This window comes from Elgaria multicarinata, chromosome 3, assembly GCF_023053635.1.
Source record: "Elgaria multicarinata webbii isolate HBS135686 ecotype San Diego chromosome 3, rElgMul1.1.pri, whole genome shotgun sequence".
Classification (NCBI taxonomy): domain Eukaryota; kingdom Metazoa; phylum Chordata; class Lepidosauria; order Squamata; family Anguidae; genus Elgaria; species Elgaria multicarinata.
The window spans coordinates 37391554-37408532 of NC_086173.1; the positions used below are offsets into that span (position 1 = coordinate 37391554).

Here is a 16979-nt window from a genome sequence, read left to right on the forward strand (position 1 = left end):
CCCATGAGACTCCTTTATGCTGATACGTTCAGGACAGGTGTCACGATGCAGAAACCCTGCCTGGCAAATCTGAGCTAGAGGGCAGTGAACTTTGGGTTGGGTACAAAGAAGCCAAGTTAGAGATGTGAAGGCCTGGGAAAAAAATGGGAAAATGGGGGGGGGGGGGAGAACATTCCCCTCGCTCCCGCCCCCCATTTCTTTCTGAAGCCTTTTTTGGGTTTTTCCTGAAAAATTGAAAAGAAGAAGAAATTGATTATGGGATGTTTTATTTTAGCATGATGAATAAAATGTTTAAGACAAGGCATTCAGATATTTGCTTCTCCAAATGATTTCTAAAAACTATGTACAGTATCAGATTATTACAATTTCTGTGCACCAAGGACAAGCAAGTCCTAGGTTGCAAACTGAGACTACAACTCTCAAATGCAAGAGCAAGGTGCATTTCTGCCTCTAGGGGGCACTGCCATGGAAGCAGAGACTGAAACTGATAGTGATGGCTATGGCTCAGAAAATGAGTGATTAAATTTCATGCGTATTCATTGCATCTTGGTCCCCCCCCCACCTTTTTTTCAGTTCTTTTTGTGGGAATGGGTGCTTTATGTCTGCTTGACACTGTGGAGGACTAGTGGAGACATAAATAATTTTCTGTTACTAATGTTGATGGTTCCTTCTGTAGTTTTTTAAAATAGTTTTTTGCCTGCTCATAAACTGGCAAAACCAAAGAGGTTCCTTACAGTTCAGGAGCTTGTAGCTCCATTTGTTACTAAAAAAAAAATCAAAAGTAAATTCAGTTTGTAATAATTGTTTGAATACACTGTACTTTAATATACCAAATATGTTAATTTTATGCCAAACCAACTTGGACATAATTACGTATTATGTTCCTAAAGTAGCAAAGTGATTTTCAATCTGTAAGAAGTGCTAATATTGCATTATTTCATTTTTTCCGAAAATTTCCATTTCCCCCTGAAAAAAACCAAGAAAAAGCCAGTTTTTCCCCCCCAAGGCTTTAAAATTTCCAGTAATTTTACATCTCTAAGCCGAGTGTCCTTAGCGGGAGCAGCGCTGCAAAATCGAGGTTGCCCAACAACGAGGTTGCCCATATGTTGCCTTGATAAAGGACGGGGGGTTCTCTAACCCAGCCAAGGGGTTTTGTGTCTGCAGTGAATGTAGGCCCCAAGATTTGGGGGATTACTGTTGTGAGCTGTAAAAGATGATGATGGATTTAGTGGATTAAAACAAGGGGATGTAAAACCTCTGCCTAGTTTCCTATTTATTTATTTGTTACATTTCTATTCTGCCCAAATAGCCGGAGCTCTCTGGGTGGTTCACAACAATTAAAACCATAAAACATAACTTTTAAAATATATATATAAAAGTTTAAAACTGCAGTATAAAATAAAAATAAAAACCAAAAATAAAACCTAGCGGCAGGGCAAAGATTTAAAATACATTAACAGATTTAAAAGGACAGAAACTGAAAGGCTAAAATGCCTGGGGAAAATTCGAAGGTTCACCTGGCTCCGAAAAGGGCACAAAATAGGGCCTCTCTGGGAAACTCATTCCACAACCGGAAAAAGACACACATGGCTTCACTCTTGTCTTTTCACAGAGCCCCAGTATTTTCGCTTTGAAGGTGTCTGGCTCACAGAGGCTGGCATGGCAGTGCTGCGTAACTTGTCCCTCTCGCCACTCCACAAGCGCCGGCCACGCAAGGCAACGCCGACGACGCCCACCACGCCACGGCCGGGCACCCTCAATGGCGAAGGTGGGCTGGACGGGGTGGATCCTCTAGGTGCGGATGAAAAAAAGGAAGGCGATGTGGAGACGGATGAGATCCTGAAAGCTGAAGGTTTGTGCTTCTGTATGAGCAGCCCCATCCTATCTGTACCCGGATACTGATGCAAATGAGTCCTCTGTTTCCTCCAGCACAGTCAACTTGGTTGGCAATCGATGTTGGAATGCAACTGTCAAAGGGTCTTTGGCAGAGGGGTATTTCCTTGCTGTGTGGGAATTAGAGTTTTTCCAACTGGTGGCCCAAGGATGGAACTTGGGTCTTTTTTACTGAACCACAGTTCCTCTTCTCCCAAATTAGATCTGAAATCTAGATTGAGGAATGCTGATTATGTTTCTTGTTGCGATCTTGTAGCGAGGGTGCGATCCTGTTCAGTTTTAGGAAAGTTGTAACGACAATGCCATATTTATTACATGACATCTGGAGTCTAAATGATGGTCCCTACTGTGTGATGGTGGCAGATTTCGGGGTGGGTGGGTGAGGGCATACCCCAAATTATCTGAGGTTCCATACTTCAAAAGCTCAGCAGTCTTCACTTTTATTCACCTAGGAACTATTGTGGGGTGTGTGAAAGGGGGGTGTTGGAAGAGAGACTAACCAGTCTGTTATAAATGAAACCAATCTGTTTAGGTGTCTGTATATAAGGTCCAGTGTTGTGGGGAGGGGCATTTATGATGGAACAGATGGGAGTCACACACATGTGAAATTATATAATAGGTAAAAATGAGAGGAGGGGTTTTAAAAAGAGGGTTTGTTCTCATTTCCTGTCCACCTGCAGTTAGCATCGAACACATGGAGTGCGAGATCAAATTGGAAGCTCCTGCTACCCCTGAGAGGGAAGCTGCAGCCGATGCTGATTTGGGGAAGGGTCTGTTGGAAGACTCTGAGGAGGTCAAGAAGCGGAAGCGGAAGCCATATCGCCCGGGTGAGTGTCCCTAGCCCGGGTCAGGCCCTGGGTGGGAAGTGGCTCCCTCAGCCTCGCTCACTGACTTGTCTCTCCTCTGTCTCTGAGACAGGGATTGGAGGGTTCATGGTGCGGCAGCGGAAGTCCCACACGCGCTTGAAAAAGGGTTCAGCGGCTATGGCAGAAGCGTCGCGCGAGGGGGTGGGTGCTGAAGGGCACCCGGAAGAGGGTAAGTGGTCTCCCCACTTCTAATACTGGTGTGTGTGTGGGGTGTGTGTTTTTCTTCTAGAAGCTCTCCTGACTTAATATCTTTGGAGGAGGGTACTCCCTTAAAATCCACCCCCACAAAGGCTTGCATTTCTATTTATTTCTGAGTTCACAGGCCTGAGCGTCCTCCATCCAGGATTTTGTTATTCAGATGAAGTAAATTTTGCATCTATTCAGTTCTTTCCTGAAGACCCACATTCTTAAATGTTAGCGCCTTTTAGCAAGAGTGGAAGCAGGTCTGTCAGATGGCTTAGGTCATAAAGACAGCCTCAGGCCACTTCCTCTCCTTCTTAGTAGCTCCACATTCCTCAGTAGCCCCACTCAGTTTCCCCCCCTCCCTTTCTGGCTTCTGAACCTGAAAATAGCGTGAGCGGAGCCAGGCAGCAGATCCCACAGATCCATTCGGTGCTACCAGTCTTGCTCCATACGATGCGCGTGGGGCTCGTTAATAGCTTGAACCCCCCTTTTCCCCAGGGGCGCAACCCAACCCGCCCACGGAAACCCCTGCTGAAGCCATCGCTGAGCAGGGAACGGTTGAGGGGGACGAGAAGAAGAAGCGGCGGGGCAGGAAGAAGAGCAAGCTGGAGGACATGTTCCCTACTTACCTTCAGGTAAAAGGGCGTCAGTTTGGTGCAGCCTCCCCCAGCCAGGCCCACTGTGGACTGGGGGCAATGGGGGGTCCAACACATCTGGAAGGGCACCAGGTTGAGAGAGGCTGGCTTTAGTGGATTGGAGGAGAGACGCTTCTGTGCGTGGGTGCCTGGCGCTCTCCTGCCTGTGTTTCTTTCAATTTCTCTCTTGTCCACACTGGGAGGGAGGGAGGGGAGAGGGTCATCGTAGAGGGGTGTATGTGTGTACAGTAATCATAGAGGGGGCGAGGATGAGCCAAAAGCCTGCAGAAAGATGCTTCGGGAAATGCAGACTTGCTGGAACAGGGGTGGAGTAGAGATCTCTGGAGGAGCCATGAATTTTAAAAACTGGTATAAACGGGAGGAAGTCTCAATTGGGGGAGGGCAGGTTGCTTGTTTTTGGCTGCAGGGCTTTGCATCAGAGCACTTGCTATAAGAAACAGAGATCGGAGTAATAATCTGGGCACGTGCCTCCTCCTCTTCTCTCCTTTTGTTCCTTCTTCAACCCCTTTGACAGGAAGCCTTTTTTGGAAAAGCTCTGCTAGACCTGAGCCGAAAGGCCCTGCTGGCAGCTGGTGGTGCGGGTGGGGATGGAACTGCCCACCCTCCGGTCGGCCAGGGGGCCCCCAGGCCCAAGGTGGATTCCAGCATGCTCCAGAAAGGGCCTGTGGATGGGAAAGAGGCTTCGGTTCAGCCCAAAGGTAATCGGGTGGTGGAGAAAAGAGGGGCAGAAGTCTGGGGGGAGTTGGGGATCTGACTCAGATGTGGTTTGGGTCCCGGGGGGCTGGCACCAAAGGAACAGGGAGAGGTAGCATAAAGCGGAAAGGAGCGTTTGATCTTGGTGCAACACAATTGTACCCTAAATAGGTTTACTTGGAAGTTTGCAAGCACGTCCCATTTCATTTTGAAGGAACTTCATCCAAGTAAAATATGCTTAGGATCACAGATCACAATGGCAAGTTGGGAGAGGACTTGCATTCAAGTGGGGTGGGGGTGGGGAGTTCTATTTTAATATCCCACCTCATAATCCTACTGATTCCTGAGGTGGCCATCAATATAAAACCACACTAAAACTGTGAAATGACAAGTTTGAAATAATTGATTGCAAAATAAAAAAACTATTGTGCTGGAACAGTTCCATAGAAAAGTGGCAATGTGATACATTCTTATGTTTTTTGTGAACCGCCCAGAGAGGCTTCGGCTATTGGGCGGTATAAAATGTAATAAATAAGTAAATGTTTGGACGGCCGATTTCTATATTCTTGTGGGCTGAAGTGCCACCATTTAGCATCAATTGCTCTACAGCAGCCTTCCTCAACCTGGGGCGCTCCAGATGTGTTGGACTACAACTCCCAGAATGCCCCAGCCGCTGGCTGGGGCATTCTGGGAGTTGTAGTCCAACACATCTGGAGCGCCCCAGGTTGAGGAAGGCTGCTCTACAGGTTTTCTTGAGGGGGGAGTGTATGCTTGGGCATACGGCAACGGATTGCATACATCGGGTAGGCAACCCGTTTTTCTGTCAAAGGCCTCGTGGGGAATCTCTCAGAGGCCGCATGTCGGCGATGAGGCGGGCCAAGGTCGGTGGGTCACCGCCTTTTTTCTCTCAGGCTGCCAGGGAAGGGACAGGCCACTCTTCCCAGAGGTCTGAACTGATCGTTTGCAAAGGGCTTTTGAAAGTAAGCCCCGGCCTTGAACATACATGTTATATACCAACTCCAAGGGAGAGGAAGGGGCTTCTGTACAGAATGGAATCCCTTCCCTACAACTCAAAAACATGTTTCTTTTCCTTCTAAATGACATTTTCAGATTAAATGTGCTTATTCTTTCATCATTCCTTGATGGCAGTTCGGTAGGGCCACCAGGAACAGATGACGTTGCTTTAGGGCCTATAGCCAGGCCGCTAGTCCGGCATCCCTGTTTTGGTGGATCAGCTTCTTCATGTTTCCCTCTCCTACTCCAGGGGATGAATGCGTTGACGGCAGGGAAGCAGCCGCTCCGGAACAGAACTTGAAAACAGCTGAAGCCAAGACTGAGAATATCGGTGAGTCTGAGCTCTTTAAAGGTGCAAGGACGGGAGGGCTTTTGTCTCATGAGGGTCTGAGCCATGCCATGTGTAAGGCAGTGTCCTATACCCACTTACCTGGGTGTTCAAGGCAGTCGGGTTTATTTCCGGGTAGTCAAGTATAGGATTTTGATGCAAAGAACTTGAGGCAACCAGAAAATTGTTGGGTTATTGTGCCAGAACTTTTCTCTCTCTGGAACTCTGTTTGTGCTCAGAAACAAACACACATCACACAGGTCTTACACAGCAGAGCTGGTTTATTTCCTTCAGGTTTCTGTGCAGTCCAATTCAGATCAGTTCAGATCAGCACACTGAGGCATACACAGAGAGCAGTGATCAGAGAGCAGTGATCAGAGAGCAGTGATCAGTTCCATTTTACACAAGTGAGAAACTATATACACATCTACACAATTCTTATCTACATTACATACAGCTGTGATGAGGCTAACTTAGAATCTTGGCAAGGTTCCCAGAACAGCCTCTATCTCAAGGTAATTGCCCACAGATAGTCTTTCTCTGTTTAACCCTGAGATAGCCATACACACACAATTTTAATGACTAAGCAAGTATTTCTTTTCATATACTTAACAAAAATGTGCCATTTAACATATTTACCCCTGTGCTGAGCTGCACAATATATTGTGTGGTTTGGGTTTTTAGATTTTTGCTAAAATGGTATATAATCTGTATGGTAGTTTATGCCGTGCCCCTCAAAAGTGGCCCTAAGTGGGTGGGTGTGACCCACAGTTATCCTCTGGATTAGTTGGCCTTGAATGCACGAAGTAAACAGATTTTGCAGTTGAATGCAAACGGGGGTCACGTTCTACTTGGCACGTTCAGATATGTGTAACTCATTTGTATAGATCAGAGGCCGCATTCCCTGTCAGAATGTGCCCCCAGGACATTTCCGTCGAGGGCTGCAAAGCCTCTGACAGGGGCCGCACGCCCAGGGACGGGACTGAAACCATGAGTGGGCGGGGCCAGAGCCAAAAGTCCTTGGGACTATAGGGATCAGCACAGCTTGTCCATCAACCTTGCCCCCTCGTGGTGGGCGCTCCCCACACTGACAGGCCTGATGTGTTTGCTCCCATAGGCACAGAGGAACAGATGGTGCCCAAGACCTCTGCAGATCCTACAGGTGCCGAGAACCCAGCCACACCCCCGGGGGAGGGGGTGCTCAGCTCCGACCTTGACAAAATCCCCACTGAAGGTCAGGCGGGCCCTTTGAATAGACCCTACTGCCCCCATCTCCCTGCCCAGGATTTGCCCCCTGGAGAGCAGGGGGGACTGGGAGCCAGGACTCCCCTGGCTTTCCTCCCCAGCTCTAGAATAGGGGTAGATCCTAGTGGCTTAAAGTAAGCGTGGGTGCTACTGTATCCATCACACCTCAGTCTTTAAACCCCACCTCCACACCCTCAATTCCCCTGTAATTCAGCCTGCCTTTATCAGAGACCAGCAGATTCCTACATGGCTGAGGTTGCTCTGGATGACCTTAACGGCTTGTGATTCCACTACGGCTTTCCTCCTTCCTCGCAGAGCTACCCAAGATGGAGAGCAAGGACGTTCAGCAGCTCTTTAAAGACGTCCTGGGGTCTGCTGAGCGAGAGCAGCAGCTCAATTGCGTTGGGGCGGAAGCTGAGGCTGGAGGGATTCGTGACCCCAACCGCACACAGCTTGCCCAAAGGCCTTTCTTGCAAGGTGAGCCCGCGGTACTGAGGTGCGGTGTGTGGGACACAGGCTGTTTCTACACCTGCCTTTTTTCCAGGGATTATCCCTGTGCATGCAAATGACACACAGGGGATTCCGGGAGCAGGCAGGGACGATTCCTCCATTTTCCTGGGATAATCCTTAGGTGTAGAAAGGGCCACACACTCTATCCTTCAGGTGGCCTTTAATGAGAAAAAAGGTGGCATGGGTTACTTCATGTCTGCCTTTCTTTCATTCATTCATTCATTCATTCATTCAAAGCATGGGGTAAACATTCAGCTGGAAAAAACAAGATAATCCCTGTCTTCAGGCTTACAATCAAAAGAACATGACACAAACGGGAGGGGGAAAGGTGGGGAGGGAAGAAGGGGTGGGGGAAGAAGCAAACTTGGGCACAAATTCTCGAAGTGAAATAGTATTGCTTACCATGGCCATGAGGACACAGTTCGGGGAGAGGAGGAACCCGGTGGAGCTGCTATTTCAGCTGAGCTGATGGAACAGCCCTGCAGCAGCTGCCAGGGCCTCGCTGCCCTGAGTTCCAGAAGAGGCAGCTGCCACTCAGGACTTGATAGAAGCATTGCAAGGCCTTCCTGATTGGGCCAAGGCCTCCACTGCCTCCTTGTGTGCAGGAATCCTCTATGGGTGTGACTTGATAACACGCGTACAGTCCCTTCTCCCTCTCTCTCTCTCTCTGGCCTGGTTCAGACAACACGCTAAACCATGCTGCTTAACCACAAAATGGTTAAGGGATGGGCCAACAGCTTGCACATCTCGTCAAGGTGAAGATGTTCAGGGAACAAAAGCACACCTGTGCTTCCTGTTTCTCCTGCAACTTGTAACATCCAAACTATTCTGGTTTTGTGAGAGCAAGCTAATGGCTACACCCAGAACTTCCCAATAACATCAACCAGCCCTTGCTAAATTTCTACTACCTGGCTAGGACCGCAAACACGAGGGGATGACGTTAGTCCTGGCTATTGAGTCGCCACTTGTCTAGTTGCCTGTGCCAAATAAGACTCATCTCTTGGTTTTAATGTTATATTGGTTGACTGTGATTTCCTGACCCTGGCATGAGTGGTCAGGTGGGCAGTTCATTTGAGTGGACTTTTTTGCAAGGTCGCTTTAGTCCCAGCTGCTGAAATCCAGGGCATCTTTGCTTGGGGAGTCACCATTTGGAGGGGAGGAAGTTCGTGTGCACACGTGGTGTACTTCCATGTGCGTTTAGAGAGGGGTTGCCCCTTGATTCAAGCTCTGTAATGCCGTCTGTCCTGTCTGTAGGTGGTGGTGTCTCCCTTGGGCCCCTGCAGCCTGCTGTGCCCATGGAGACCTACTCTGGAGTTTGCCAGTCCCCATTTCTGGATAGCAGGTAAGTCAGCCTCAGCGGCATCCTCTTCCGCCCGGCAGAAGTGTCCACACGCTACTTCTGTTCCAGCTACTCCCCTGCCCTGCTAACAGCGAGCCATCGCCGCTGCCTACTCTTCATCTGCTTGCTTTCATCCTTCCACCGCTGCCTAGGGAGAGGAGTGGCTTCTTCAGCCCTGAGCAGTGTGAGCCAGAGAGTCCGTGGGCCAGCAGCTCTGCGGCTTCCACACCCACCACGCCCACCACGGAGGGGGAGAGTGACGGGCTCTCGTACAACCAGCGGAGCCTGCAGCGCTGGGAGAAGGACGAGGAGCTGGGCGAATTGTCCACCATCTCGCCTGTGCTCTATGCCAACATGAACTTCCCCAGCCTCAAGCAGGACTACCCAGGTTCGTGGTTTTTCTCTTCCTCCACCGTGGCATCGGGCCCAGCTTTCTATGGCACGTTGACCTTTGCTTACTACCAGCAGACTTTTCCTTGGCGTTGTGGGCCTCCTTCTGTGCAACAAAAGCCAAATTCTGCACCTGGGCGTCCCCAAACCTGTTCTCGAAGAATCCCCATTGTGCGATTTAAATGATGCAGACAACACTGCATCAATGCTGTTCGGTTTGAGGCAGGGTCAGAGAGCTATGGAGCGCATTGTAGCACCGGTCCCTTCTCACTGGAGGTGCTCTGCAGCCACTCCGTTTTGTCACTCCGGATGCACTTTCACCGCTCTCACCAAGTGCAGGAAAATCTGTCTATCGAAGAATGATAGCTGAGATTCTTCGCTCAGTTCCCACATTGCTGCAGCACGATTGCAGAATGCAGGCAGCCCTGCCCTTGCCTGCGAGGCCAGCCATTTTTAGGTCTTCCCATCCTCCTGAATGTTCTGCCTCTGTAGCCAGTGTGGTGTAGTGGCTAAGGTGTTGGACTGGGAGTCGGGAGATCCGGGTTCTAGTCCCCACTCGGCCATGGAAACCCACTGGGTGACTTTGGGCCAGTCACAGACTCTCAGCCCAACCTACCTCACAGGGTTGTTGTTGTGAGGATAACATGGAGAGGAGGAGGATTAGGTATGCCACCTTGGGTTCCTTGGAGGAAAAAAGGCGGGATATAAATGCAATAAATAAATAATAAATAAGGCATGGAGCCATCCACCTCGCTTGTGATGGGCAGCGTTCCTGCTTTAGCGGGCTTTCTATCCAGACAGAGCTCTCCCTTCGATGCATTGCCTCCCACTGGAATTCCCCATTGGACTGAACTGAAGGGTGTCCCTTTCCTATTCTCTTGGGCATGAGGTCCATTAGTTCTGTATATTTGACCAAGGAGGCTTGGAAATACATGGATGGAAGAGACGGCAGAGATGGAAGGTGGACGACTTGAGTAGATGGCACAGTTTGTTTGGCAGAAGTGCTGTGGGGGAGCAATCATGTGTTTTGGTTACCTGTGCAGAAGAGGGTGAAATGCCTTCACATGTGGGAGTGCACATGCATGCACAAACTCACACATATATTTATTTATTATTTATTAAAACATTTATATCCCACCCTATATCACAAGGATCTCAGGGTGGCGTACAGATAAAATCATACATATAAAATAGAATAAATATACAATTCTAAAACAAATTAAACCATTAATATGTTAAAACCAATATGAAATTTTAAAACGGTAAAATCCAGTTAAAACAAGACAGTGGGCAGGCTTGGTAAATTCAGCCATCCAAGGCTTTGTTAAAAAGCCATGTCTTAACCTGGCGCCAAAATGAAGCCAGTGCCGGTGCCAGTCGGGCCTCCAGGGGGAGGGCATTCCACAGCCGGGGTGCCACAACAGAGAAAGCCCTCTCCCATGTTCCACCATAGCGTATATCTCACGTTGGTGGGGCACGGAGAAGGGCTCCTCCGACAGATCTCAGGTAGGCAAATATAGGGAGAGGCGCGCTCTCAAGTATCCAGGTCCCAAGTCGTTTTGGGCTTTATATGTCATTACCAACACCTTGAATTCCAACTGGAAATGTATTGGCAGCCAGTGCAATTCCTTTCAGACCGGTGTTATTTGGTCTCTATAAGATGTTCCAGTCAGCAGTCTAGCTGCTGCATTTTGCACTAGCTGCAACTTACGAGTCGTCTTCAAGGGCAGCCCCACGTAGAGTGCATTGCGGTAGTCTAATAAGGAAGTTACCAGTGCATGTATTACTGTAGCTAGGTAATCCCTGTCCAAGAAAGGCCGTAGCTGATGGATCAGCCGACTCTGACCCCAAGTACTCCGGGCCATGGATTCCACCTGGGCCTCCAGTGAAAAGGATGGATCTAGGAATACTCCCAAACTATGCACCTGCTCCTTCAGAGGGAGTGCGACCCCATCCAGAACAGGTCACTTACCCAATTCCTGGACTTGGGAACCACCAACCAACAGAGCTTCCATCTTATCAGGATTCAGCTTCAGTTTATTAATCCTCATCCAGACTATTACAGCCTCCAAGCACTGATCCAGCACTTTCAACACCCCAGCTGACTCCGGTGATAAGGAGAAATATACCAGGCATAGGGAATTGTTTTTGTCTGGGGGGTGGGTGCTGGATGACCACCCCCACCAAGCACTCCATGGGCCGGATGTTGCCAGGATAGGGCCACAGCCTCCAGCCATCTCACTTTTTCTCTTCTTTCTCCTCCCCTCAAAGAGTGGTCTAGCCGTTGCAAGCAGATCATGAAGCTCTGGAGAAAGGTGCCAGCCCCAGACAAAGCCCCTTACTTGGTAAGTGGCCCGTGCAAATATGATAGCTAACTTTAATGTTTCATCCTGCTGTTTTGAAAGGCTGCTTTTCCTCTTGTACTTTATAAAAGGATTTTCCTGTGTTCTTACCGTGTGTGTGTTCACATACATACCTGTGCTTGGTTTGAATATTATTAGGTTGCAAGTGGGACCTGCAACATAAGGTTGCAGTATGGAGTGTTCATGTTTAGGGTTCCATACGTTTGGCTGTACCCTCTTCCAGGATACTCCATTCCATTCTCCCACCCCGGTTCTCCGTTCTCCCCACCACCAGTCAGCCCTCCGTGGCTTTATTATTATTATTATTTATTTATATAGCACCATCAATGTACATGGTGCTGTATAGAGTAAAACAGTAAATAGCAAGACCCTGCCGCATAGGCTTACATTCTAATAAAATCATAAAAACAATAAGGAGGGGAAGAGAATGCACCAAACAGGCACAGAGTACAGTAAAACTAACAGTATAAAAGTCCGCACAACATCAAGTTTTAAAAGCTTTAGGAAAAAGAAAAGTTTTTAGTTGAGCTTTAAAAGCTGCGATTGAACTTGTAGTTCTCAAATGTTCTGGAAGAGCGTTCCAGGCGTAAGGGACAGCAGAAGAAAATGGACGAAGCCGAGCAAGGGAAGTAGAGACCCTTGGGCAGGAGAGAAATATGGCATCAGAGGAGCGAAGAGCACGAGCGGGGCAATAGTGTGAGATGAGAGAGGAGAGATAGGAAGGAGCTAGACAATGAAGACAGGCTTTCCTTATTGGACTGTTTTGGGAATTTCACCTCTATAGGTTTTTCCATCTAAAGATTGGGATTTTTGGATCCTGCTGATAATTCCCTTTTCTGCATGCATGGGATCCTTTTGGCTACATAAGGATCTACGCTTGGAGAATGAATTCATTATTGGTACATTCAACCATTCTATTTTACTTTAAACATTCAGAACTACAATAATTTAAGACATTCTCTATTCTTTCCTTCTACTGACACTGGAAGAAAAGCAATGATCTAGTTTTGGGGGTGGGGAAACTTTTCATCTTCTTGTTTGTCATGATCCTTTCTCATTTTGGATTTTTCTATGCAGCAAAAGGCCAAAGATAACCGGGCAGCCCACCGCATCAACAAGGTACAGAAGGTAAGCAAGACAGTGGAAAAGCCAATAGATAGAACAGGCAAAGCACAGCGCAGGAAACATCTATGGGCACACTGGGCGTGGCCCTTTATAGAACCAAAGGCTGGCAGAGCTAGATGTAATTCTATGCCCAGAAAAGCGGAATTCTGTCCCATGCGTAAATTAAGCTAATTTATCTTTTCTCTTGTTTTCAGTTTTTATTTTTTAATAAAAGTGTTTGCTTGTGCTTGAAAGCTGAGCATGATACTGACGTTCCACCTTCTAACCACAGGGAATGCTGTTCTCCCCCCCCCTTCGCCCCTCCTCACGTTTCTGAGGCTTCACCAGGGACTATTTGCTATGCTATCAAGCTAGCCTTTGCACTCTTAATCACTAGAAAGATCTTTAAAAAAAAACACGCACACACACACACAAATTCCTGTTTCTCAGGAACTTTAATTCTGCACTTGAATAGTATGATTGTGGGATCCAAGAATGCAGCAGCCAGGTTATTAACTAGGACTTGTCCGCCTGAACGTATCTTGCTGGTGCTAAAAGTACTTCTAGCACGTGATTGGGTCCAAATCAAAGGAGCTGTTCACACAACATGCTAACCCACACTTTGCGGTTGAGTATGGATTGTTTTGAACCCTTGGTTGCTTGTCGAATTGTGGGTTAGCGTGTTGTCTGAACGTAGCATGTTTTCCGCAGGGTGGATCAGCGTGTTGTCTGAACAACCAAGCAACGCATCCCGAACATCCAAACAACAAACCATTGGTTCTCAAGGTAGCTTGTTTGAGAAAAATAAGACATATACTGCATGGTTAACAAGCCCCCCCCCAAGCTGTGTTCAGACAATACACTAACCCATGGTTCAACAAACAACCCACAGTTCAAAACAACCCACACTCAGCCACTGGGTGTGGCTTAGCGTGTTGTGTGTGAATAGCCGCAAAGTGTTGTTCTTACTCCATAAGCTTTGAGTTTATCACCGTGACTGAGAGATGGTCTTCTCACATATAGACCTGCCCATTCTTTAAGAGACATCCTCTGAATCATTCCGCCATGTGCCTTTCCTGCCAGAGGGGATGGGGGGGGGTGTTTTTCTGCTGTGATGGTTCTCCATTTATGGAACATCCTTTCCAGAAATGTCAACTTGATACCTAGTGTTTAGATAGCTACTTTTGATAGTTTCCTTCTCCCATGCATTTGATGGAGAGCTGCTGCTGCTGCTATTTGAGAGGAGGGGGGGTCACTTTGCACCATGTATTTATATTGATTTTTTTCTTTTTTTAAAAAAAGTTAATTATTTATTAAATTTATACGCCGCCCCATAGCCAAAGCTCTCTGGGCGGGTTTACAAAAGTTAAAAACAGTGAACATTAAAAAGTATACAATATTTAAAACCATCAAAAATATAAAAACAACAGTATAAAACAACAGTATCCATTTAAACAACAACAGTTCTGGGGTCCATTAAAAAACAAACAAACTTCGCATATGTTGTTAAATGCTGTTAAATGCCTGGGAGAAGAGAAAAGTCTTGACCTGGCGCCGAAAAGATAACAACATTGGCGCCAGGTGAGCCTGGTCATTCCACAGTTGGGGGGCCGCCACTGAAAAGGCCCTCTCCCTTGTTGGCATCCTCCGAGCTTCCCTCAGAGTAGGCACTCGGAAGAGGACCTTAGATGTTGAGCGCAGTGTACGGGTAGGTTCATGTCGGGAGAGGCGTTCTGAATGTTGGTTTTATTGTTTCGTAAGGTGCCCTAAAGGCTTACTAGTGGAAAGGCAGGATATAAATACTCTAAATAAGAATACACACACACACACACACTGTGAAATTCAAGCCTGATTAGAACGCAGAAGCTATTGATCCTCAAAACCTTTCCACCCCTCTCTTCCTGGTTCCCTCCAGATAGTTTGGACTACCAGCTGGCTGAGCCTGACGGAAATTGGTCCAAAACATCTGGAGGGCACTAGGTTGGGGAAGGCCACCCTAAGAATTATCCGGTGTCCCATGGTCTACAAAGCTTTACACACTCCCATTTTGTCGCTGCAGAGTAGAGGGGGGCGGCAGGTGAAAGGTGGCCTCCTTGTATGGATGGTGCCTTTGATGTTGTGCCTCTTGTGCACTTTTTCCCCAGCAAGCCGAGAGCCAGATCAACAAGCAGACCAAAGTTGAGGGGCTGCGGAGACCAGACCGCCCCACCCTGCACCTCCGCATCCCACCCCAGCAGGGGGTGCTGCCCAGCGCCACCCAGCAACCGCCTCCTCCCGCTGCCGCCTCGGCGCCGGGGCCACCTATGTACGTCAACAATGCTGCAGCTCTGTCAAGCGGGTTGGGCGTTGAGTCGCCCAGTGATCTCTTCCTCAAGCTTCCCTCCTCTGCCCCCAGCGCCCAGCCCCCAGCGCAAGTGCCTTTGCACGAGCCCTACGGCATGGCCTCTGCCTGCCCCCCACCAGATCCAGGTTTCCCCTCTCCCTCTCTGGTGGGCCAGAGTCCTACAGTGCCTGCCGGCTTTGCCTCCGCATCTTCTTCCACCTCCTCCTCCTCCTCCTCGTCCTCCTCCTCAGGGCAGTCCCCGCTCCTGCCCCACCCTCGTCCGGCCCTCCAGCCCGGGGAGTTCCAGCCTACCCCTCCTGGGACCCCGAGGCACCAGCCCTCCACGCCAGACCCTTTCCTCAAGCCCCGCTGCCCCAGTGGGTCCTTGGAGAACTTGTCCGTGCCTGGGAGCCCCCAGCGAGCGGCCCTGCTGCTTTCGCCCCCGCCCTTTGGGGAACCGAAGAAAGCCCTGGAGATTAAGAAGGAAGACCCGGGGCCGGGCATCTGCTCTCCTAGCTACGGCTCCAGCTACAGCGACTCTCCCTCCGGTGCTCACCACCCTGCCGAAATGAAGGCCCCGGACGTTTTTAAAGCCCCCCTCACCCCCCGCCAGTCTCAGGTGGAGCCCCAGAGCCCGGGCTTGGGGCATCGGCCCCCCGACTCTCACTCCCTGGCTGCTTCTCCTCCCAGCCAGGCCGATCTCTACAGGCACTCGCCATACCAGGACCCCTATGCTCAGCCTCCACTGACGCCCAGGCCTCAGCCCCCGCCCTCGGAAAGCTGCTGTGCCCTGCCCCCGCGCTCACTGCCCTCCGACCCCTTCTCACGCATCCCCGCCAGCCCTCAGTCCCAGTCCAGCTCCCAGTCGCCCCTCACTCCCCGGCCACTCTCCAACGAAGCCTTCTGCCAGTCCCCAGTCACCCCTCGGTTTCAGTCCCCTGACCCGTACTCTCGACCCCCTTCACGCCCGCAATCCCGGGACCCTTTTGCCCCCTTGCACAAGCCCCCTCGGCCCCAGATCCCGGAGGCTGGTGGCTTCAAGCCAATCCCGGTCTCCCATAACACCCTTGCTGTGGGGGGTTTCCCCGCAGGGCCTCCCCCAGCCGAGTCCCCCCACCCCAAGGCCAGCCAACAGGCTCAGTTTGCCCGCTCCCCGGGTGCCAGTGTCTTCCCAAACGCTCAGCCCCAGATGCGCTTCACCTTCCCTCCCAGTGAGCCAATCAAGAGCTCCCCTTCCCACGGGGCCAACAGCCATTTTGCTCCTGGCAAGCCCCAAAGCACAAGCTACGTTTCCTCGCCGGGATTCCACCAAGCCGGCAGCCCCCTGGGGCCGGGCAAGAACACCACAGACTCCTACAACGTCTCTCCGCTGCGTCCTCCGTCGGTTCTGCCCCAGCCGCCGCCGCCACCTCAGCAAGATGGCGCCTTATCCTACCTGCCGGCGCGAACGGGCATGGGGCCGCCGGGCGACAAGAGGGAAGAGGGGGCGGTAGGAGGACCCCCGAATAGGGAGCTGCAAGAGCTGCCGTCCGGCCAGGAGGGGGCAATCGGCAGCAACGCCACCCAGACTGAGATGGAGAAACAGCGGCAGGTGAGCGGACATCCCCTTCGGTGGTTGTCAAAGGGTGGGCAGGCATTAAAGGGTGGATAAAGCAGGCCCCATTGGGAACTACGTCACGTGGAACCCTCATTTGGGAGTCACACAAAAGGCCATCAAAGCCTGGTTCCGTGTCCAGAAGGTCGTAGAGCCATCAGTTGTAAGATCCAAAGTAGAGAGCAGGAGCGTTGCACCAAAGGCTCCTTTCAGAGCAGATAAACGCAAGGGACTCCAGCAAGCAAAACCCAGCTGCAGAGCAAGGCCAAAAACAAAGGCCTATTAGTCTGTAGCCCACTTCATTGGGTCGATCTAATGAGAATTATAAAAATCTGGATTCGTTTTGTTGTGCATGTCCTTTCATCTGAATGAAATGATCTGAGCTAGCTGAGGCAGGATGTAAGAGTTTTCAGTTATTTCAGTACGTAAGTGAACCAAAGAACTGGCTCTTTGATCATGTCTGCAGTGTAGGGTTATC

The 16979-nt window shown here is 49.8% G+C and overlaps 1 protein-coding gene across 3 annotated transcripts in view; it reads left to right on the top strand.

Moving 5' to 3' along the window:
• The window catches only part of KMT2D (lysine methyltransferase 2D), a 104903-nt gene that overhangs the window by 48297 nt on the left and 39627 nt on the right, over positions 1 to 16979 (top strand). For all 3 annotated transcript variants that reach the window (XM_063119945.1, XM_063119946.1, XM_063119948.1), the window contains exons 20-32: positions 1613 to 1852; positions 2574 to 2720; positions 2812 to 2928; positions 3441 to 3577; positions 4113 to 4296; positions 5556 to 5636; positions 6751 to 6867; positions 7194 to 7355; positions 8643 to 8730; positions 8880 to 9115; positions 11389 to 11462; positions 12558 to 12608; positions 14729 to 16498. In XM_063119945.1, the coding sequence (XP_062976015.1) occupies positions 1613 to 1852; positions 2574 to 2720; positions 2812 to 2928; positions 3441 to 3577; positions 4113 to 4296; positions 5556 to 5636; positions 6751 to 6867; positions 7194 to 7355; positions 8643 to 8730; positions 8880 to 9115; positions 11389 to 11462; positions 12558 to 12608; positions 14729 to 16498 (3404 nt within the window). The remainder of the gene's footprint in view (positions 1 to 1612; positions 1853 to 2573; positions 2721 to 2811; positions 2929 to 3440; positions 3578 to 4112; positions 4297 to 5555; positions 5637 to 6750; positions 6868 to 7193; positions 7356 to 8642; positions 8731 to 8879; positions 9116 to 11388; positions 11463 to 12557; positions 12609 to 14728; positions 16499 to 16979) is intronic.